The sequence below is a fragment of the Chlorocebus sabaeus genome, chromosome 2 (genome assembly GCF_047675955.1).
Source record: "Chlorocebus sabaeus isolate Y175 chromosome 2, mChlSab1.0.hap1, whole genome shotgun sequence".
Lineage (NCBI taxonomy): Eukaryota > Metazoa > Chordata > Mammalia > Primates > Cercopithecidae > Chlorocebus > Chlorocebus sabaeus.
In genome coordinates this window covers 25,898,247-25,921,163 of record NC_132905.1, presented here as the reverse complement: position 1 = coordinate 25,921,163, position 22,917 = coordinate 25,898,247, and the positions used below count along the sequence as shown (strand labels likewise).

Sequence of the window (22,917 nt, the reverse complement as noted above, 5' to 3'; positions counted from 1 at the left end):
TCTGGGTCTCAGTTCTCCTACCCGTAAAGTGGGAGCAATCCTTCCTCCCTTGCTTACTTCCCAGTGGTATTGTAAGGAACCAACAAAGAGGACTAGACTGTTTAGGCCTTCTGGAACATTCCAAAGACATTGTCCTTTGCTCTGAGAGAGATGGGAGCCACTGAAGGAGTTTGAACAGAGGAGAGAAGCAATGTGCCTTAGATTTTTAAAAGGATGTTCCAGATACTGCTTGAGGAACAGATCACCTTACAGGGAAGCTTGGAGCTGCCGGACCAGTAAGGAGACTATTGAAATAATCTAGGCCAGAGACAATGGTGGAGGTAGGGGAGCTGGTGAGAAAGGGTCAAGTTCTGGATACATCTTGACAGCAGAGCCAACATAATTTGCTAACAGATTGAGTGTGCGTGTGAGAGGGGTGTCAAAGGTGATTCCAAGGGTTTTGACCTAAGTAGGAGGGAGCTGTCATTGTCTGGGATGGGAAGGTTGCAGGAGTTGCTGGTTTAGTGGGGTGAAAGCAGAAGATTTAGTTCAAGACACATGAAGTTTGAGTTGCCTCAGTCATCCAAATGGAAATGTCAGGTCTGTCATCATTAAATAAATAAGTATTGCTGCCTCCTGAGGAGCACATGACTTCAACACCTTGGACTCAGCGTTCTAAGAAATGGCAACTTGGTCAGACATGAATGTCAGTATTCGAGTGCCTACCCCTGGCCACTGTTTTCTCCGTCTGCTCAGCTTCTTAATTTACTCACCTCATCTCCCGTGTCTCCCCTGGTGCCTCAGTTCCAGCCCTCCTCCATGGGTAGTTGCTTTTTCTCTGAGACACTCTGGGTCGACCTGGAAACCCCAAAAGCAAACTCTGAATACTCGAGGCAGCCTGTATTTAAAATCAGATCATCCCATCTCTTTAGCCCAGGAGTTTGAGACTGCAGTGAGCTACGATTGCACCACTGCTCTCCAGCCTGGGCAAGATCTCATCTCTTAAAGAAAAAAAAAAAAAAAGAAAGAAAAGAAAAGAAAAAAAATCAGATCATCCCAAACGAACACCCCCCAGTGTGTAAAAATCTAAGCAGTTGTTTTTGTGCACTGCAGTGACAGATAGTTTATTTCCTGTAGGTGGATTATTATGCACGCAGGAGAGCTCTGAACCCATCCCTGCCACGAACAGGTGGGGAACTATTAGTGAATCAGCCTTTGAGCCTGCGTCCTCATCTGTAAAATGGGCACAAGGGAAGTGACAAGCAGAGTGGAGTTCAGGACCACATCTTCTGCACACTGACTCAGCTGGGCTCCTGAGCTGGTCTTCTGGGTTCAGCCAGAATCACTGATTGTTCTGGAAGCAACTCCTGGAGACCAGATGGTTCCAAGAAGGAGAGGAAATGCAAAGCTTAGAAATGGGCGGTGGCTTTCCTATGTCACACAGCAACACAGGTTTGAACTGGGGCTAGGACCCCAGCTCTCCTGAGCTCAGCTCAGGGGACTGCCCTCACCCTGCCTCCTCACTGCATACACACACTCCCAGGGTCTCTGAACTTAAAGCAGCCCACTTCCTAGCCAAAGAAACATTCCTTCCACTGCACCTCGTGTTCTACTTTGCCAGGGAGCCTCCCTCTCTTCTCATTCCTCCCTGCCTGGACATTCTCTCTAGCCCCCCATGAATTCAACCTTCAGAGAAAAGTCGAGACTTCTGGCTTCTATGGGTCCATGGATCCAAGTATAAAGTTTATAGAGCATTTACTGTGTGCCAAATACTGTTATGAGTGATCAATCACTTACCAATTCTCTTAGCAACCTAAAGACATTGATACTGGTGTGGTGCAGTGGCTCACGCCTGTAATCCCAGCACTTTGGGAGGCTAAGGTGGGTGAATCATGAGGTCAGGAGTTCGAGATCATCCTGACCAACATGGTGAAACCCTGTCTCTACGAAAAACACCAAAATTAGCTGGGTGTGGTGGCCTGCACCTATAATCCCAGCTACTCGGGAGGCTAAGGCAGGAGAATAGCTTGAACCCAGTAGGCGGATGTTGCAGTGAGCCAAGATCGCACCACTGTGCTCCAGCCTGGGTGACAGAGGGAGAATCCATCTCAAAAAAAAAACACAAAAAACAAAAAAAAAACAAACAAAAACCAGCATTGATACTATCATTAGTCCATTTTACTAAGTAAACTAAGTCCCAGAAAGGTCAAAAGGCGGAGCTGGGAGTTTTAAAAAGTGGCCATCAGGCCCTCAACCACCATGCTCTGGTGTCCAGAAATCTTGCCCTGATCAATTTCTATGGTCACTGCTTCAGGCAGCCCCCTCAGCTCTCACCACTGCCTGTCCCTGGTCCAAGAGAACTAGGCACTGGGGGGTAGCCTCCAGGGAAGGTATGTCCAGGCTAAAAAGCAGGGAAGGCTAAAGTGGGTCAGTATCGCAGAGGGAGACGGGCCAAGGCAGGCTCACCCTCACTACCACCCACCCCTAGCTGAGCTTGGCTCTGCCAGGGGCTGGGCCAAGCCCTGCAGGCCAAGGAGGAGACACCCCCAGGGAAGGCCAGGCCCTGAAAAACAAGCCTCCTTCTTCTGCCAGCTCAGCCTGCCCAGCCCTGCTGGAGGCCTCAGTGGCAAAGTCACCATCCCCAGGGCCAAAGCTGGGCTTTCAGGACATTTAGGCCCCAAAGCCTGAGGCCCCCAGCCCTGCCCTGAGCTCCAGCCTTTTTTTCTGAAAAGAGACCTCTGTTCTCTCCCTGAGCACAAATTTTGACCCTTTATTTTCTGCAGAGGCAAGAAGCAGGGAGAGGAGCCTCAGAATGCCTGTAAGGACGTCTAAGCTGCCCATGTAACAGCTGGGGAAACAGGCATGCAGTAGGGAAGTGGCTTATTAAGATTAGTCTGCTGGTAAAGTGGTGGGCCTGGGACTAGAACTCAGATCTGAGTCACTCTCCAGTCTAGCCGTCCACCGCACTGCAGGGCGTCAAAGAGAAGGAGAGGAGAGGCTTGCGAGAGTGCAGGGTGTGCTTGGAACACTCCCAAAGAGGAGTGTGTCAGCCAGATGCTCCTGGGATGCTGGGGCCCACGCTTTCCTGGTAACGGGAGAGTTAGGACAGAGCCCCTCAGGACTAAAACTGTTTCCTGAGAAAAGGGGAAAACCAAAAACAAAGCAAAAAATAAAAACACACACAGTGCAACCCACAGTGAGTGGTCATACTCATCACTCCCTGACATGGGGGAACAAACTCAGATGGAAGATCTGGAGGTGGCTTGGTGTCTCCATCCATCCATCCATCCATCCATCCATCCATCCATCCAACCGTCCATCCATCCATTCATTCATCAAACATTTGTTTACCCACCTAATGTATTCCAGGCCCTATGCTGGGTGATCGGGATTCAGCTTTTCACAAACCAGTCTCAATTCTCCTGGAAACAGACAAGACAAGAGGCGAGTATCAATACGTACAAGTGTAGCCAGCTCCATGTTGTTGGGTCAAGAACAGAAGATGTAGGTGCCAAAAGAGGGCACCAAACCCAACCTGGGAAAGCGCATGGTCAGGGAAGTCATCCAGGAGGAGGTGATGTTGGAGCTATCCTTGAAACGATATGTAGGAGTTAGCCAGGTAGGCGAGTGGCAACAGCAGGAGCCAAGGCCTGGTGGAGCAAGGCAGTGAAGCCTCTTTAAGGAACTGCTGGGAAGCCAGTCATCCTGAAGGAGGCTTGAGGAAAGACGAAGCGGGGCCAACCCACGTGGATTTTCTGAGGCTTCCCCAAGCCCTGATGTTTAGGTTTCTGCTCTGACCAGGGTCAGGAGGAGGTTATGGAGATGCTGGGGGCTGGGCCAAGAACACGGAGCAGAGGCGGGGAAGCTGGAGACCAGGCAGATTATTTGGAACTTCCTGGAATAAGACCTCCAAGTTCCTGGCATGTCCACGACTCAGGACCAGGGTGCTTGCTTTTCTGAGCATGCGTTTCCCATTGGAGGCTCAACAGGTGGTGGACTCCTAGATGCTTAGAGTTAGAAAATGATGATGATGACGATGACCACTTATCCCTGGATAAGGGCCTGGCCTGGATCAGGTTTCTTACAAATACTGGTTCTAATTGTTGCCACACCATTTGCTGTGGAGGTCAGGGAGGTCAATGAAGTTTCACCCAGGATCCTACAGCTGCTCAGAAGCAGAGTTGGGATTGGATCCAGGGGTATCTGACTCAAGCTTCAGCCAGGTGTGAAAGGGGTCCTCAGTGGGAGGGGCTGTTGCAGGTGGGACTCCGAAGCAGGCCCGGAGACAGGATTTGTGTGAAAGTGGCTTATTAGGGAGTGACCCCAGGAAACACCAGAGCCAAGTGGGATGCTGGGTAGGGAAGGGAAGGAGGCCAAGTACAAGAAACACCAGAGCCAGGCAGGATGCTGGATAGGGAAGAGAAGGAGGCCAAGTACAGGGATGCCAGCAAGGTGAGTCCTCAGGCAGGGCAGAGGAAGAGGAGAGCTGGAGTCTCTATTGCCCCTGCCCTGGCAGTCGTTGGGTAGTGGCTGCACCCACAAGGGAATGAGAGGAGGCATCAGTTTTCGGGCACTTCCAGCTCCCCCTATGCCCAGGCAAAGGGAATTCTGGCAGCTGGGGCAGCCCATGACAGAGACACAGGTGCAGGCTGCTGGGGCTGAGTGCATAGCAGGAGCTGCTGTGCTGGAGACCGGAAAGAGATTCCTAGGCTCTACAGGTGCCCAGAGGAGCTGAGCAACCATCCCAGGACCTGGCCAGTTTCTGTGCTCACCTCGTTGTCTGCAAAATGCTTCTGCACTTCTTCGCCTCCACACTTTTGCACATGCTGTGCTCATTCATTCAACAAATAGTCCTCAAGACCCTACTACGCACCCACTATGAGCTAGGCTCAGGAGCAGGGCGGTGAACAGAACAGCCTGGCTTGGTCTTTCCCCTTATGGAGCTTAGAGGCTGGCTAGAGACAGACATCAGGTCATCACTGCAAAGAGATGTGAGCTCTAAAGGAAAGAGGGAGGTTCTCTGAGAATAGAAAAACTGGATGTAAACTGAGGGCATCAAGGAGAGCTTTCCTGGGGAAGTAGCATCTGAGCCGAGGTCTGGTGGGGGAAGAGACACAACACAGACAGTGGAGCAGCCAGCTGCCCAGAGCTTCGCTGACGAGGGTCTCTCAGCCCCGGGAGCTCCTGGGGGAGGCTGGTCCTGTTCAGGAGACTTGGACAAGCTGAATCCCTTCACCGAGCCTCAGTTTCCTCATCTATGCAAGGGTGCAGACGAAGCTTGGGCTTCCAGCTCTGACCTTGGCTCAAAATATCCACTGAGAAGTGAGCACAGCAGCTGTCTCAGGACTCTCAGTGACCTCTGGCCCTGTGTCCCCAGAGCCTTCCTCCCGGTGCCCTCTGTGGTCAGACTGTGACCTCTGGGGCTTATCAGCCTGGCCCCTAGGGTACCCCACGGATGATGCCTGAGTTGCAAAACAATTGCCCAGTTCCCCAGAAGGCTGCTTGAGAAATGTCAGCCCTCAGGGGAAGCTGACGTGGAGTCAGTGCTTTCAGAGCTATTGCAGAAACAGTTCTATTTCTGGAGAAAGCCCAGCCTGTGCAATAGTAAGACTGGCTGCTAGACCCAGAGCTGGCAGGGGCTTGGTGTGCATCCCTGGGCAACCTGTAACCTCACGGTATCACAGCCTGTCCTTTGGGGACCTGAAAACCTTCCATGCATGTTCATTCATTCAACAAATATTATTGAGTACCTGCTGTGTGCCGGGCAATGTTCTAAACACTAGGGGAGACAGCAGTAAACAAAAACAAGCAAAAGAGCAAAACCCAAAACTTAAAGGCCTGCCCTCGTGGAGCTTACATTCTGCTAAGGAAGTCCTACAGCAGACAAATAAACGTGTATACATAATATTGGCCGGTGATAAGTACTTTGCAGGAAAATACAGAGGGATAGAACTGCTAAATAAGACAGTGAGGTCAAGGAAGTCCTCTCTCAAGAGGTAATGTTTGAGTAAAGACCTAAAGGAAGCAAGAGAGGAAACTATGTGGATATCTGGGGAATGAGTGCACCAAGGGCATACAAAGCCAAGGGATGAGTAAGTGCAAAGATCCTGGGGCAGGAATGCACTTAATGTGTGAGGAATGGCAAGAAGGCCGGTGTGGCTGGAGTCCAGTGATGGAGACGGTAGATGCATTGGACATTGGGGTTACAAACCTGAGTGCATTTTGTCAATGTGTTTGCATATGTGTGTGTGTGTGTGTGCATGTGAGAGAGAGAGAGAGAGAGAGAGAGAGAGAGAGAGAGAGACAGAGAGGAAGAGAGATGGACAGAGACAGAGACAGAGAGAAAGGAGACACAGAGAGACCTGGAGGCTCCTGGTTTCCTTTCTTTCTTCCACCAGCCCCTCCCCATCTTGGCATCATCATGATTCAGAGAGGGGAAAACACAGATGATTAAATGATTTAAACGTGCAAGTAAAATAACACCTCGGTGAGCACATTATGCAAATCTATTTAATTAACATCCTAAATGAGGTGAAGCCACCAGGGCCGAGGAGCTAATTTCCCTGGGGGCTCCAGCTCCTTTCTTGCCCTCCCTGAATGCCGGAAACTTCTGTGGGTGGAAGGAAAGGGGTGGGCAGGGGCTCACAAGAGGGCCTGCTGCATGCTGGCACTGGGGCGCAGAGGGGCGCTTTACCCTAATTTACTCTCAATTAGCAGGAACAGTTACTGCCCTGTTTTGTAGAAGAGAAAACTGAGGCTTGGAGAGGGCGCGGAGATTAGAACCCAGATCTCCTTAGAGCTCTTGCTAAAAAAATTTTCAACTTGTCCCTTGGAGAGGTTTGAGCTTTTAGAAGGGACTGCAGCTTCCTTACATCTTTTAAGGCAGGAATTATCTGCAAACCTTTTCTGTAAAGGGCCAGATAGTAGGATTTGTGGGCCAGAACCAACTGTGTCTTTGTAGTTCAAAAGCAGCCACAGATAATCTATCAATGAATAGGCATAGCTGTGTTACAATAAAACTTTATTTACAAAAACAGGTCCTGAGGCCAATCTACAGGCTGCAGTTTGCTGATTGCTCTAAGGGATCTGACTGGGTCAGAGCTTCCCCTGTGCAAAGCAGTTAACCATGGAAGGCCGTGGACTCTAGGCAAGTCCCTCATCCTCTGATCCTGTTTCTTCACCTGGACAGTGAAGGAATGTTCTGGGTGAGGTCCAGTGATGAGAGCGGGGTGAAGCCGCCCCTAGGAAGGGAGATGCCGCCCTGAACTTTGGGTGGGGAAGGCCCTGGCAAGACACTGTTTGGCTACTATCACTGCATCACAACTTCGTGGTATGAAACACGCAGGGTCCTGTAGGTCAGGAAAGCAGGCATAGCACAGGGAGAGACAGTTTGTCCTGATACGTGATGTCAGCTGGGAACACTTGAAGTGTGACTCAATGGCTGGAGGCTGGAATCATCTGGAAGCATCCGCACTTGCAGGTCTGGGGATTGACACTGGCTGTCAGCTGCGAGTTCAGCTGGGCCGTTGCCAGAGCACCTCCGTGTGGCCTCTCTGAGGGGTCTCTCCGCATGGACTGTTTGGCTTTTCCCACAGCACGGTGGCTGGGCTCCAAGCGAGTTAGGTGGAAATGCATTTTTATGACCTAGCCATGGAAGCCGCATGTTGTCACTTCTGTCACACTCTATTGTCAAGGCAGTCACAAACGGGAAGGAACATAGAACCCCACTGCTCAACAGAAGGAGAGTCAAGGTCACAGTGTAAGAAAACTATATGGGATGGGTGATGTGGCCAACCTACCCCATGCTCATGGTGGGAGGCCCCCACGTGGAGTCTGGGCCTAAAACCTTGCTTCGCTGATTCAAGGCAGCATCAGCCCTGTTACTGGGAGCCCAAGCTGTTCAGACTCCTCCCTCCAGACCCATCCAAGCCTTTTCTGGTCAAAACCCAGCCCACGCTTAATCCTGGGTCTCCTTCCAAAGTAACCCTGAGCCATTGCTGCAGTAGGACAGTATTCACAGTCAGAGTTAAGCCTTTTTTCTTACAAACAATAAGGACAGCCAGGTGCATGGTGGTTCACACCTGTAATCCCAGCACTTTGGGAGGACGAGGCGGGCAGATCACGAGGTCAGGAGTTGGAGACCAGCCTGGCCAACTTGGTGAAACCCCATCTCTACTAAAAATACAAAAAATTAGCCGGGCATGGTGGCAGGCGCCTGTAATCCCAGCTACTTGGGAAGCTGAGGCAGGAAAATTGCTTGAACTTGGGAGACGGAGGTTGCAGTGAGCCAAGACTGTGCCACTACACTCCAGCCTGAGCAACAGAGTGAGACTTTGTCTCAAAAAAAAAAAAAAAAAAAAAAAGAAGGAAACAAAAGCAAACAGCTCCCACCCACACATCAGCCCTGCTGACCCCAGCATTTGCAGAAGAGTTGGCCAAGCACATGGGGAAATGTTGAGACAAAACCAGCTGGGAAATGCCTCCCAAGCCACAGGATGTGATTATGTGTGGTGGGCTGGAGGGCGGAGCTGGGGCCCTGACACGGACCCCCAGAGCAGAGGCCTTCAGAGAGCAGCTGGGTGGAATGGAGTCCCTGCCAGAGGCTGGGGTGCACCAGGGTCACACGGCTGCCGCAGATGGTTGCACAGTGGAAGGAACCACTGAGGTCGGGGTTGCTGAGGCTCTGCGGGGAGATCTGAAAGCCTGAGCAGCCCCGTCAAATTAACAATGGCTCCCTGACCTGGCTCATTCTCAAATTCCACCTCCTCCACCATCTGATCCTCTCCCCAGCAATGAGAGTGAGTTGGAGGAGGACCTCTGGACTCAGAGACAGGGAGGGACTTGCTGGGGTCTCACAATAAGCCAGAGGCTGAGCTGAGACTAGAACCCAGGGCCCTGCCTCTTCCACTGAGGCGGTCCAGCAGAGGCCTCTGGGGGTTCAGAATCCCTTGCATGTAAATGGGTCTATGCCAGGCACAGTGGCTCACGCCTGTGAGCCACTTTGGGAGGCCAAGGCGGGTAGATCACCTGAGGTCAGGAGTTCGAGACCAGCCTGGCCAAGATGGTGAAACCCCGTCTCTACTGAAAAAAAAAAAAAAAATTAGCCCGATGTGGTGGCACATGCCTGTAATCCCAGCTACTTGGGAGGCTGAGGCAGGAGAATCGCTTGAACCCAGGAGGTGGAGGTTGCAGTGAGCCGAGATAGCGCCTTTGCACTCCAGCCTGGGCAACAGAGTGAGACTCTGTCTCAAAAAAAAAAAAAAAAAAAAGGGTCTAATATTAATAATCATGCCACCTCCCACTCATGGCACTCACATGCCAGTGCTTCACTTCGCACAACCCCGCAACAGCGCTAGAGGGTAGGGGACTCCTCTGTCACCCCCATTTCCAGAGGAGGATATATGACTTAGAGAATGAATGGTAGAGCCGGGACAAGACCCCAAGCCTGGCACTTGCGCTCAGGGGCACGTTTTGTGGGTGGGAAGCAGCCTTCCCTGAAAGTGCTGGCATGCTGGCATACTCCCAGCCCTGTTCAAGTGCTTCGAAGCTTCCTGACCCAGGCCATTGGCAACCAGAACTCCCAGGGCCCCCGGCTGAATCCGGCTATGTTGTCAGGAGTTCCTGGCAAGTGTGGAAGCAGGTGGGCCCTACAGACTTCCCAGCCCCAGCTATCCTAGCAGCTGCAGCCAGGATAATTGTCCCCATTTTTTTGCGGGGTGATGGGGGGAAACAGAGTCTCACTCTGACCAGGCTGGAATGCAGTGGTGTGATCTTGGCTCACTGCAACCTCCACCTCCTGGGTTCAAGCGATTCTTGTGCATCAGCCTCCAGAGTAGCTGGGATTACAGGCATGTGCCACCACGCCCGGCTAATTTTTTGTATTTTTAGTAGAGACGGGATTTTACCATGTTGGCCAGGCTAGTCTCGAACTCCTGGCCTCAAGTGATTCACCCACCTTGACCTCCCAAGGTGCTGGGATTACAGGCGTGAGCCACTGTACCCGGCCAATTGTCCCCATTTTAACAGATAGGCAAACCAAGGCTCAGAGAGGAAACCAGGCAACCCTTTCCAGAGGGGTTGAGGTGAGGAGCAGAAGCTGCAGCTGGACCCTAGCTCCTTCCCCAGGGTGAGCTGGATGTGTGGAAACCATGGAGGAGCAGGCACTAGTGAGCAGCTTCCTCCCTGCAGATCTCAGCAGATCAGACAGCAGCCGTGACTCATCCCCACATCCCATCGGCCCTGAGGCTGCCCTAGCCTGGGACTTCCTAGCCCCCGTCTTGTTGCTCAGCGATGCGGAGGACACCAGATCTACACTTCCCTCCACCCATGCCTGGGGAGACATTGTTCTTAATGAAACACAACAGATGGGTGGGGTGACCATGTCATTTGTTGGCCAAACCGGAACACTTTGGAGAACTATTAATAATGATGTGGTGATTGTTGGCATTAACCAGTTCTGGCCAAGACAAGCAGGGATGTCTGGTCTCTTTACTGAATAGTCATTGCCTAACTCCAAGTACTAGACGCACCAATGTCAGTCGCTCAGGCACTGGCCACAGGTTAGGGCCAAAGTGTTCTGGGGCAGGTATGTTTTTGAGGATTCCTCAAGTCAGGGGGCACCCCTAGGCTAGGGGAACTCAAGTCTACATGTAGGACATACTTTGAAATGAGACTGCTGAGTTTGCATCCTGGTTCTACCATGTAAGGGCTATATGAGCTCAGACCCATTACCTAATCCCTCTGACCCTGAGTTTCCTGATCTATAGAACCAATTGACCCCGGTAGAACTGCTGGGGGATTAAAATGAGATAACGTAGGGTAAATGACCCACAATGCTGGCACAGCATATATGCTCAGTAAATAAGAAGTCATTCACATTTGGTATTAATGTTATTATTAACTATGCTGAAAAAGGCAGACCTCATGCTTTCAGGTCTTGCCCTGGGGTTACTCACAGCGTTGCAGGGAATGAAGTCCAGCCTAAGGGAGTGAGTGCTGGGCATGAAGGACACACTGAGGGTTGTGGGGTTCAGAGATGTAGGAGAGGTTTGGGTAGGGGCATCAGGGTGGGCTTCCTGGAGGAGGTGGCCCCTGGGCAGGGTCATAGTCATGTCAAGATTAAGGTCCTAAGAAACACCTGTTTCTAAAGAGTTTATCGTGCTGCCTTTTCTCAGTGTAACTACAAACATAAAAGCTCACTGAAGTTCAGCTTTTTATCTTCATGATAACTTCAATGGTCTCTTTGAGATGTCAAATATCAAGTTCTTTCCCCAAAAAAGTTCACTGAGCTCAGATTAAATCTGCCTATTGTTCCACCCAGGCGAGGAACAGAAGCCCTAGAGCTTGCCCAAGCATGAATGGAGGATGGAAGAGGAGGCTTAGGAGCAGGGTGGTGACCAGGGGAACCCTAGTATGCAGGGCAGCCTGACCTGGGGGTGGAGGGAAGGGCCTGAGCCCAAAGCCAGGGCCGCTGCTGCCTCTGGGCCTCTTGAGTCTGGCTCTGAGCCTGTCAGCTTTGGTTCTTCCTCAGTGGGGACCATCTTTCTGTTTTCTACGGACATAGCTGGACACGGTGGTCCTCCGAACATGCTCCCTCCAGAACCCACCTAGCATCTCTGATTCCCAAAGCCAAATCCTGGGAGAAAAGAATCTTATTGGCTACCTTGAGTCACGTGTCTATGGCCGCACCCAGTCAGCCTACAACCAGTGGCCGGTGGCACGGTAGAAACAGAACTGATGGGTGGAGGTTGTTGGACATTTACTATGGGTAGATATATTTTCACATGTAGAAAAGGGAGAAGGCTTTTTTCCAGGAGGAGCGTACAGCATGGGCAAAGGCTTTGGCAGCGGGGAATTGGGTGCTTAGTGTGGAGAACACTGAGTGGGTAAGTTCCTATTAGCCCTCCTGTGGCTGCTTGAAGGGCAGCTCTTTTAGCCACATTCCTGCCGCTGTGCCTGGAGCCACGGACACGGCCTAGAGAGCGCAGTACGGTGAGTCAGCAGCAGAACCCGAGCTAAACTCCCACCTCCTTTTTCCCAGTACGGGCTTGAGTGTCTAAGGCGTAGGAGGGAGTAGGGGGAGAGGAACAGGGAGAATGAAATCAAGAAATAACAGGCTTCACAGGAGCGGTAATGACATTTTAACTTGAAAATTGCAAGGAGATGGGAGCTGCGGAGGTGTATGCAAATTTCATGTAGATGAGATGCAAACGAGCCTGCCTGCTCCTGCCTGGCACACCTGGATGTGGCTCAGTGACAAATCCTAACGGGCACTGCGTGGCTGTGTGATTGATTAGCAAGGCCAACTGGGATGACAACTGCACTCCTGGGAGCTGGGGGAGAGGTGAGACTCTTGTTTCTAGGCAGACCTGAACCCCCTCTGATGGGGGACCCTGAGGTGTGGCTCTACTAGTTCAAGGGCAGCAAATTTAGGGCACATCTATGACTTATATCCCTGCTGGCACCCATGGCAGACATCATTAATCAACCATAGAATTCTTTCTTACTGAGCCAACCAGGTGCTGGAGGCAGCCCCTACTAATCGAAAAGATCTGGCATTCATCCATTCATTGATTCATCTGACAAACTTTGTTAAGTTTCTTCCCTGTGCAAAGCATACATTGAACAGGTAGACTCAATTTCTGCTCTCATGAAACTCACAGTTTAGTAGGGGATATAAGCATTAAATAAAATATTGCAAAATGACAATTGAGATACATGCTATGAAGAAGAAGTTCCTGGTTTTTAACAAAAGAGGATTTTGACCACTTCAGAGTGGTCAGGAAAGGCTGAACCTCTTGCTGGTATCTGAAGGATAAGGAGGGCTTAGCTAGTTGAAAAGTTTGAAGCCTTGAGATGAGAAAGAGCTTGTAGCAGACACTGTCAGTGCTACACCCAGATACCTTTAATATACAGAATATGTAAAGAATCTCTACTACAACAACAAAAAAAATCCAACCCAATTACCAAATAGGTAAAGAACTTGAATAGTTATTTCTCCAAAGAAGATATACAGATGGCCAACAAGCACATGAAAAGATACATCACCAGTCTATAGGGAAATGCAAATCAAAATCACACTGAGGAATGCTGTGCTTCCCTCCTCTGGCTTCTCTGTGTGTGTGTGTCTGTGTGTTTTAAACAACTTATATTGAGATGTAGCCAATTTGCCACGCAATTCACTCATTTAAAGTGTACAATTCAATGGTTTTTAGTATATTCACTGATATTTACAACCACCACAGTCAATTTTGGAACATTTTTATCATCTCAAAAAGAAATCCTGTATCCTCGAGGGATCACTGCCATATCCTCCCACCTCCCCTATCCCCAGCCCTAAGTGACCACTAATCTACTTTCTCTGTATATAGATTTACCTGTTCTGGACATTTCTATAAAGGGAGACACATAATATGTAGTCTCTTATGACTAACTTCTTTCATTTAGCATAATGTTTACAAAGTCATCTATATTATTACATGTATCAGCACTTCTTTCCTTTAAACACTTTTTATTGTGGTAAAATATATATAACATTTGCCATTTTGTTTTTAAGCGCACAATTCAGTGACATTAATTACATTTGCAATGTACACCCATCACCACTATCTCTTTCCAAAAGTTTTTCATCACTCCAAACAGAAACTCCCTACCCATTAGGCAATAACTCCCCATTCCCACCTCCTCTCAGCCACTGGTAACCTCTTATCTACTTTAGGTCTCTATGAATTTGCCTATTCTAGATATTTCATATAATGGACTCATACATATTGGTCCTTCTGTGTCTGGCATATTTCACTTAGCGTAATCTTTTCAAGGTGCATCCATGTTGTAGCATGTATCAGAACTTCATTCCGTTTTATGTGGCAGGATAATATTCCATTGTATGTGTGTGCGTGTGTATATGTATATATAACAAAATGTGATTATATAAAACAAGTGGGATTATATGTGTGTATTTTGTTTATTCATTCATCTGTTAATGGACACTTGGGTTATTTCCATGTTTGAGCTATTGTGAATAAAGCTGCAATAAACACTGGCATGCAAGTATCTCTTTGAGTTTCTGTTTTCAAACGTTTTGGGTGTATAACTAGGAATGGAATTGCTGAGTCATTCTATGTTTAACTTTTGGAGGAACCTCCAAACGGTTTTACACAGCAGCTGCACCGTTTTACATTCCCACTAACAATGTATAAGGGTTCTAATTTCTTCATGTTCTTGCCAACATTTGTTATTTTCTGCATTTAAAAAGTTATAGCCATGCTAGTAGCTACGAGATGGCATCTCAGTGTGATTTTGATTTGTATTTCCCTGTTGACTGGTGATGTATCTTTTCATGTGCTTGTTGGCCATCTGTACATCTTCTTTGGAGAAATAAGTATTCAAGTTCTTTACCTATTTGGTAATTGGGTTGTATTTTTTTGTTGTTGTAATAGAAATTCTTCACATATTCTGTATATTAAACTCTTATCAGATAGACAATTTGCAAATATTTTCTCCCATTCTATATGTTGCCTTTTCACTTTCCTGATAATTTCCTTTGATGCACTAAATATTTTAATTTTGATAAAGTCTAATTTATCCATTTTTATTTACGTTGATCGTACTTTTGGTGTCATATCTAAGTATCTATTGGCAAATCCAAGCTCATTAAGATTTACCCCTATGTTTTTTTCTACGATTTTTTTTTCCCCCCTGAGACAGAGTCTCGCTCTGTTGCCCAGGCTGGAGTTCAGTGCTGTGATCTCCGCTCACTGCAAGCTCCACCTCCTGGGTTCACACCATTCTCCTGCCTCAGCCTCCCGAGTAGCTGGGACTACAGGTGCCCGCCACCATGCCCAGCTAATTTTTTTGTTTTGTTTTGTTTTGTTTTGTATTTTTAGTAGAGATGGGGTTTCACCGTGTTATCCAGGATGGTCTCGATCTCCTGATCCACCCGCCTCGGCCTCCCAAAGTGCTGGGATTACAGGCGTGAGCCACTGCACCTGGCTTTTTCTGTGAGTTTTATAGTTTTAGCTCTTGTATTTAAGTTGTTGATCTATTTTTAGTAATCTTTTTTATATGGTGTGAAGCAGGGGTCCAACTTTATTCTTTTACATTTGGAAATCCAGTTGTCTCAGCATAATTTGTTGAAGAGACTATTTTTTCTCCACTGAATGGACTTGGGATCCTTGCCAAAAATCAATTGGCCATAGATGCATGGTATTATTTTGGGATTCAAAATTCTATTCCTTTGTCCATACATTTATCTTTATGGCAGTACCACACTGTTTTGATTACTATACCTTTGCAGTAGTTTTTGAAATTGAAAACTCTGAGTCCTCCAACTTTGACCTTCTTTTGCAAGATGTTTTGGCCATTTGGCGCCTATTGCAATCTGTTTTAAATTTGAGAATTGGTTTTTTATTCTTGGACAAAAAAAGCAGTTGGAATTTTGATAGGATTACGTTGAACCTATATATTGCTTTGAGTGGTATTGACATCTTAACAATCCTATCCATAAATATAGTGTGTCTTTCCATTTATTTAGGTCTTCTTTAATTTCTTTCAGTAATGTTTTGTAGGTTTCCGTGTATAAATCTTTCATCTCCTTGGTTAAATTTATTACTGGGTATTTTATTCTTTTAGTGCTGTTGTAAGTGAAATTTTGCTTTCTTAATTTCTTTTTTGAACTGTTTGTTTCTGGTATAAAAAACACAACTGATTTTTGTGTGTTGATCTTGTAACCTGAAATTCCCTGAATTTATTAGCTGTAGTAGCTTTCGTGTGGATTCTTTGGGATTTTTGAGATATAAAATAATGAGATCTGATTTTTTAAATATATAAATAGTTTTACTTCTGCTTTTCTATTTGGATGCCTTTTTTCCCTTTTTCTTGTCTGATTGTGCTGGCTAGAACTTACAGTAAAATACTGAATAGCAATGCTGCAAGTGGGTATTCTTGTCTTCCTCCTGACCTCAGAGAGAAAGCTTTCAGTCTTTCACCATTGAGTTTGATGTTCATTGTGGGTTTTTCATAAACGCCTTTTATCATGTTGAGTAAGTTCACTTTTATTCCTATTTTTCTGAGTGTTTTTATCATGAAAAGCTATTGCATCGATTGAGATGGTCATGTGGTTTATTTTCCTTCATTCCATTAATTTGGCATATTACACTGGTTGATTTTCTTATATTTAGCTATCTTTGCACTTCTAGAATAAATCCCACTTGGTCATGCTGTATAATCCTTTTAAGATGCTGTCATGTTTGGTTTGCTAGCATTTTGTTGAAGATTTTTGCATTTATATTCATAATGTATATTCATAAGGTTAGTAATTTTCTTTGTTATGTCCATATTTGGCTTTGATATCAGGACAACAGTGGCTTCATAAAATGTTAAGAAGTGACTCCATTCCTTTTTAATGGCTAAATAATATTTCATTATGTGTATATACCATATTTTAAAAATCCATTCAATAGCTAATCAACATTTGGGTTGCTTCTACTTTTTGACTATCAGGAATAATTCTCAATAAGCATTCATGTATAAATTTTTGTGCGGATATGTTTTCATTTCTCTTGGGTGTATACCTAGTAATGGAATTGTTTGGTCATATGATGACTTGATGTTTAACAGTTTGAGGAACTGGCAAACTGCTTGCCAAAGTAGTTGCACCATTTTACATTGCCACCAGCAGGGTATGAGAGTTCTGATTTCTCCACATCTTCACCAACACTTGTCATATGTCTTTTTATTATAGCCATCTTTGTGGATGTGAAACAACATCTCCTTGTGGTTTTGATTTGCATTTCCCTGATGGCCAGTAATGTTGAATATCTTGTCATGTGCTTATTGGCCACCTGTGCATCTTCTTTGGAGAAAAGCCAATTCAGGTCCTCTGTCCAGTTTAAAATTTATTATTAGTAGTAGTAATATTTAGTTGTGAGAGCTCTTTACATATTATTGGTGCAGAATATTATCTTTTATGGGCCCACACTTGCAACTTTCTTCCAAGGTCTGCCCTGGAACTATCGGACTCTGCTTTGTGGCACATGATTCTGCAGAAAGCCTGAAGTGCCCTGGAGGTGTAAAATATCCTCCAGCGTTCCCCCAGGCAGCCAGGCAGAGGCTGGGACTTGGTCTGAAATTGCACCTTGGCTTCCCTCCCTTCCCCGTTCTGCTTCCCTTCCTGGTTTCTCTTGTGATCGCCTCTTCAATGAATCACCTGTACCTGAATCCTCACCCCGAGGTCCACTTCTGGGGAACTTGACCTCAGAAAAAGCTTGGAATGGCTGAGGAACTGAAAGCAAGTTATTGCTTCTGGGACTCAGAAGACATGGAGATTGAGATGAAGCTGAAGTGGAGGGTAGAGGCTGACGACACAGGCTTTGTAGATCACGGGAAGGTTGGGTTTTCTATCTGGAGAGTTATGGGGTGCTACTGTTCAGGCTTAAGCAAGGCTGACATTATTTTACATTTTGAAAGACCCCTCTAGTTTCTGGGTGGAGAACAGATAAAGGGGATCCAAGTGACTGCAGGAAGACCACTGAGGACCCTGCTATAGTTGTCTGGGGCTAAAGGATGGAGGCTGGGATGAGGGTGAGGACGATGGAGGGAGAGAGAAGTAGAAGATATCAGAGAGATCAGGAGAGTGAATTTAGGAGTTAAGGGGAGGTTTGAGGACAACTTGCACGTTTCCAGCCTGGGTGCCTGGATGGGTGGTCAGCGCACAGAGAGGGAAGCACGACTGGGAGGGCAGGTCAGAGGTTCCACATACAAAACAACACCAATTTTCCTTCCCTGGTCTGACCGAATCCCTCCATTTCACAGATGGGGAAAGGAGGTCCTAAGGAAGAACACGGCTACCCAGAGTTCCCCAGCGTGCCCCAGGCAGAGGGCAATGGGACTCCCAGAGTCCTGCCGTGTATCCAGAACACTAGCTCTGCAGGGGACTCTGGCCTCAGAGAGCTATTTTCAGCTGGGGTTTGGGACCAGGCAAATTTGTCCTGGGCTGGAGGCCAATTCACAGCCCCTGGAGAACAGGACATCTCTGCTTTATGAGGTCAGACTGTATGCTGACCCCAGCCAGCCACCCTGTCTGGATCTAAAGTGGGTGTGACAGCCACCCTGTCTGTGTCACATGGGTGTGAGGGGCCTACCTCAGAGTGGCTGACAAAACACAGAGTCATCCACAATCCTGGATTTGGCATTGATCCAGAACCAGGCCCAGACCCTGTACTTTCTCCTTCTTGGCCCCTTTCCTGGCTGTGTGACCTTGGGCAAGTCATTGCCCCTCTCCAGGCTTTAGTCTTCCCATCTGTAAAATGGGGCCATCTCAGAGTATGACCTCTGTGACCGAAAGGGTTGTAGTAAATATCAGATGGGAAATAGATGGACAAAAAAGTGTTTTGCAAACTGTAAAGTGCCTAGACTTCTGTTTGGGCTCAGTCCTATGTCTGCCCCACATCACTGCCCAGCAGTGAAAAGTCTTTTCAAAGCTTTGCTCCTTCACAAGATGGCTACTCCTCTGGAAAAGAAGAAGGCTTGGTGCAGAACACAAGGATCCAGAGATCTTATTTTCCTGACCCAGCAGGCTTGACAAATCCAGTGAACAGATGGGAAAACTGAGGGGCACCTGTCTATTCACAGGCACTAGGCTGCTAATCCTGGATTCAAAAGCAGGGCTCTCCAAGATGAGAAAGATCCTCATCCATCCAATGCCTCCATTGGAAAGATGGGGTAAACTGAGCACCTGAGAGAGGACGCAACCTGCCTCGGGTGACCAGGCCATCAGCAACAGGGAAGAGTGGCACCTGAAGTGCCTGACTTCCAGGCTGTGCTCCTCCTTCTGCCTCTTGCCTACCAGCCCCTTGAGCTTGAAAAAAGTGTTCCCATCACAGTGGGCTGTACACAGTCACATCACTAGCTGACCTGGGGTTCCTTGAAAGCCCATCTTCTTCCATCACAGCAGGCTTCAAACTTTGTTTAAAAATCCCATGGAGGGGCCCTGTGGCCTCTGCCTCCTCAGAGCAGCCTCTCAGGGGCCGAGGCTTTGCTGATTCAAAGCTATGTCATCACTCACAGGGAATCTCTGGGGGAGGCTATGCCATGCCCCTACTGTGGGCAGGCTCGGGCAAAGCCAATAAACTAGGCCCAGAGCAAGTCCAGCTCTGCCCCTCATGGTGGCACTGGGCAAGGCACCTCCAAACCTCTCTGAGTTTCAGCTTCATTCTTAGTAAAATAGGGTGGAATCACTCCTCACAATGTTGTAAAAAAACAAAAAAAGTCAACAAGCCCTGTAAAGTTTTTAAAGGATTTAGCTCAAAGCTAGGCACAAAGAAAATGCAAAAGAAACATTAGCTGTTATTATTTGTTGCTTTTATACATTGTTACTCATTATGATATTTAATTTCTGCATTCCCTTCTTCCCCAGGGGATGTGGTGAGGGGAGAGATTGTTGGGGTACAGTTCTTTTTGGGGATAGAAGGATGCACAAGGTAGCCTTGGGGACTCCTCCTGCCCAAGGATTCTTAGATTACCTATGCCCACTTTGCCCCCCTTCCTTCTAGCAGTAGCTGTGGTCTCTCACAAGTCAGTTTCCATTCCAGCACCCCAGGTTCCATGGCTCCCTGTCTGTGGTCCCCACTGGCTGGATGCTGTTTCTATGGCAACCGCATTTTAAGAGCCTTCGGACCTCTCTGAGGCGACAGGCATTGATGGAGACGGGCTAATCTCACACCCCATGCATCCTTGGGCCTGTCTGGATGGAAGGCAGGGAGTGAAATGCAAGAATCAAACCTGGCTTTGGGTGGGGGGCTCAGGCCCTAGCCCCGGGTGTTCCCCCAAATGCACCCCCACTTTGCTGAGTCACACAAGAAGAGCACTTGGCTACAAACGCAGATTCCAGCCACCAGCCAGCCCCACGAGTCTATTTTAATGTCTGGGGTAGGATGCCCTAGCAAACCTTTTGACCGGCTCTGCTCATGGCTCTGAGGCAGGCAGGCCCTAGACCACGCCTGGGGAAATCTTCAGTCTCGGAAGATTCCTGAAGCCATTTTAAGTATTGAGTGTACGACTCTTGGCTGAGACAGCTCCTGAGAAGCCCTAGTTGTCCTCCTATGCCTGGCCCAGGCCTGCCTCTCTCCCCTTCACAGCCTCATTCCGGGGGACCTGTGCCCACCAGCCTCTTTCTGGAGCCAGGAAAATTCAGAGCTAGGTGACCAAGAGGCCACTTCAGTAATGCATCCTACTGCAGAGGCAAGGCAAACACTGTCAGCTTAGTGACACTCCAGAGAGGCGCTGGCAGGGGCCACTCGGGGCAGTAGGAAGGGTGGCCATCTGGATGCTCCATCTAAGACCCGACAGATAGGACCCTTCTCACGGTCCCCAACCACCAGGACCCAGCCACCCACGGAGCCCCAATGGCACTGGATCACAGAGGTTGAGCCTGGAGAGGTGGACGTTGGGCAGGGAAGGGGACAGAAGACATTGAGTCCAGGGAGGCTTGGTGGGGAGGTGAGAGAGAGAGGGGACCTTGAGGGTGGAGAGGATTCTCTCTGGAGGACAAGGACAAGATTCCACAGGGTTCTTTGAACTTGAGAATGAAGGTCCATGCCTATCGAAGGGGCCTCATGAGACAGGGAGCACAGAAGACATGTCCTTCCCTTCTGAGCACAGGAACTGGCCTCCGGCTCCAGGAGGCAATTCTCTTTGCCAAGGCCAGTGGAGCTGGCTGTGCATGCCATCTACAAGTGCCAACTCCTGAGGGTTGGCAGATAAATGCCCTAGATGCCTCACCCCTCAGGGGGTGTTCGAGGATTCCATGCTGTCTTTCAGGGATCTCCAGCAAGATCTAGCTCCAGTTGCCAACATGGAAATTTGTTTGAGGGTAGGGCACAGTGGCTCATACCTATAATCCCAGCACTTTGGGAAGCTGAGTCCACAGGATTGATTGAGCTTGAGATCAGCCTGCCTGGGCAACATAGCAAGACCCCATGTCTACAAAAAAATAAATAAATAAGCTGAGCATGGTGGTGCATGCCTGTAGTCCCAGCTACTCAGGAGGCTGAGGTGGGAGGATCGGTTGAACCCAGGAATTTGAGGCTATGATTGCACCACCGCACTCCAGCCTGGACACCAGAGTGAGACCTTATCCCTGGGTGGGGAGGTGGAGCAGGGGGAGGCAATCCCAGCACTTTGGCAGGCCAAGGCAGGAGGATCACTTGAGCCCAGGAGTTTGAGACCAGCCTGGGCAATGTAGTGAGGCCTCATCTCTAAAAATAAAATACAATGAATTTTTAAAAATTAAAAAAAAAAAGAAAATTTGCTTGACAACGTCCTCTTTATTCCCTTTGCAGACTCAACTCCTACTCCCCCAGCTGAGGTTCCTGGATCAGCACCAAACACACTGATCCTTAAATCCTCATCTCAGGGTACATTTTCCTGGAATCCAAGACAAGGAACCACTCCCGAATCTCCCCAAAGATTCTGTATGAGGGCAACGCTGGACTTCGTGGCCGAGAGGAGAGCTGTGTATGTTCCTGAGCTACAGGTGGGTGTCTGCCTGCCTGCGAGGGAGACCTCTGGAGGGGTCTGTGCCAACAGTTCTTTCCACAGTGAGAGCCTGGAGGGATGGAGCCTATCACACGCTTTTTTGCGCCCTGGTTCTGACGTCCACTCTCGCTACTCTGCATGGGTGAGGAGCGGGTCTTCCAGAAGTTTTCTGGAGCCAGAGGCGGGTCGACAGTTCTCACCATCCCAGCAGAGGCAGAATGTAAAACCAGTGCTCCATGGCGACGTCTCACTGGGACTGACCAGAGCTCCCAGCTACCCCTCCAGCTGGGCCCTGTCCCAGTGCTCCCGGAGGCTGGTGCCACTGAAGGGGGCTGTCAGCTAGAGGGAGGCAAGGGGACTCGTCTGGGGTGAGTCCTCAAGGGATGTCTGTGAGTCTGTCCCCTCTGAGGAGAAGCTGCCCCCAGTGGGGCGAGGGACCTGGCTCTGCCTTGGGGGCTGCTGCCAGAAGAAGGTGGTGGCCAGCGAATGCTCGTGAGCAGAGTCAGGGAGCTCGTGGGCGCCTTTGCCATCTTCAGCCTCTGCAGCCCGGCCAGCTTCCTGGGGTGGAAAGTCTGCCTGGAAAGTTCTGTTCTGTTCCCCTCTGGGGGCCCCAGGAGGCCAACAGGACTTTGGCAAACGGTCCCTGCCCAGTAAGTCTAGTGGGGGCTGGTCCCACCTCCCCTTAGAAGCGACCTCTACACTCAGACCCTGGCCCTTGGCCGCCGCCCCTCTTCGTTCTGGTCGCACTGAGTGAGCAGTGGGAGTCTCTGGGCAAGAGCAGTGGGTCAGTGCCTTCTCCAGGAGCATCCGGATCTCCTCATGCCTGATCCGGGCCTCCTCCCAGAGCTCCTGGCCCAGGCCCGCCCGGCTCAGGGAGGCCACCTGCAGCCCCACGGCTGCGAGCTTCTCAGCAGGGAACTCAGATGCCAGTCGCTGCAGGTAGCGGTGGAGGCGGCGCCGGTCCCCAGGACTGACCCTTGAGGCCTTGTCCAGCCTGAGCTGGGCCATCAGGTCCTGACAGTCCATGTGGAACCAGGTCATCTAGGGGACAAGAAGAGAGGGAGGTGGGGACTCAGGCTGGAAGTGGGACTGTGGAGGACTGAATTAATACATGTCCCATGCCAGGGCCCCGCTCGGCTTGGCCATGATCTTCTCCACTGACCATGATGATCCTGATTTCCCTCTCTTCCCTGGGGTTCACACACCTGCCATCTGGAAACAGCCCCCAAGCACCCTGAGGATCATCACTTTTTTTTTTTTTTTTTTTTTTTGAGATGGAGTCTCGTTCCATCGCCCAGGCTGGAGTGCAGTGGCGTGATCTCGGCTCACTGCAAGCTCTGCTTCCTGGGTTCAAACAATTCTCCTGTCTCAGCCTCCTGAGTAGCTGAGGCTATAGGCACCTGC

At 49.0% G+C, this 22,917-nt stretch overlaps 1 protein-coding gene across 2 annotated transcripts in view; it reads right to left on the bottom strand.

Moving 5' to 3' along the window:
- Window positions 1–18,834: 18,834 nt before the first annotated feature.
- KIAA1755 (KIAA1755 ortholog) overlaps window positions 18,835–22,917 on the bottom strand; it is a 51,232-nt gene continuing 47,149 nt past the window's right edge. Inside the window, exon 14 of one of the 2 annotated variants that reach the window (XM_073006687.1) lies at window positions 18,835–22,554. In XM_073006687.1, coding sequence (XP_072862788.1) covers window positions 21,853–22,554 — 702 coding nt within the window. In that variant the 3' untranslated portion in view covers window positions 18,835–21,852. The remainder of the gene's footprint in view (window positions 22,555–22,917) is intronic. The other variant, XM_073006685.1, reaches the window with a different exon arrangement.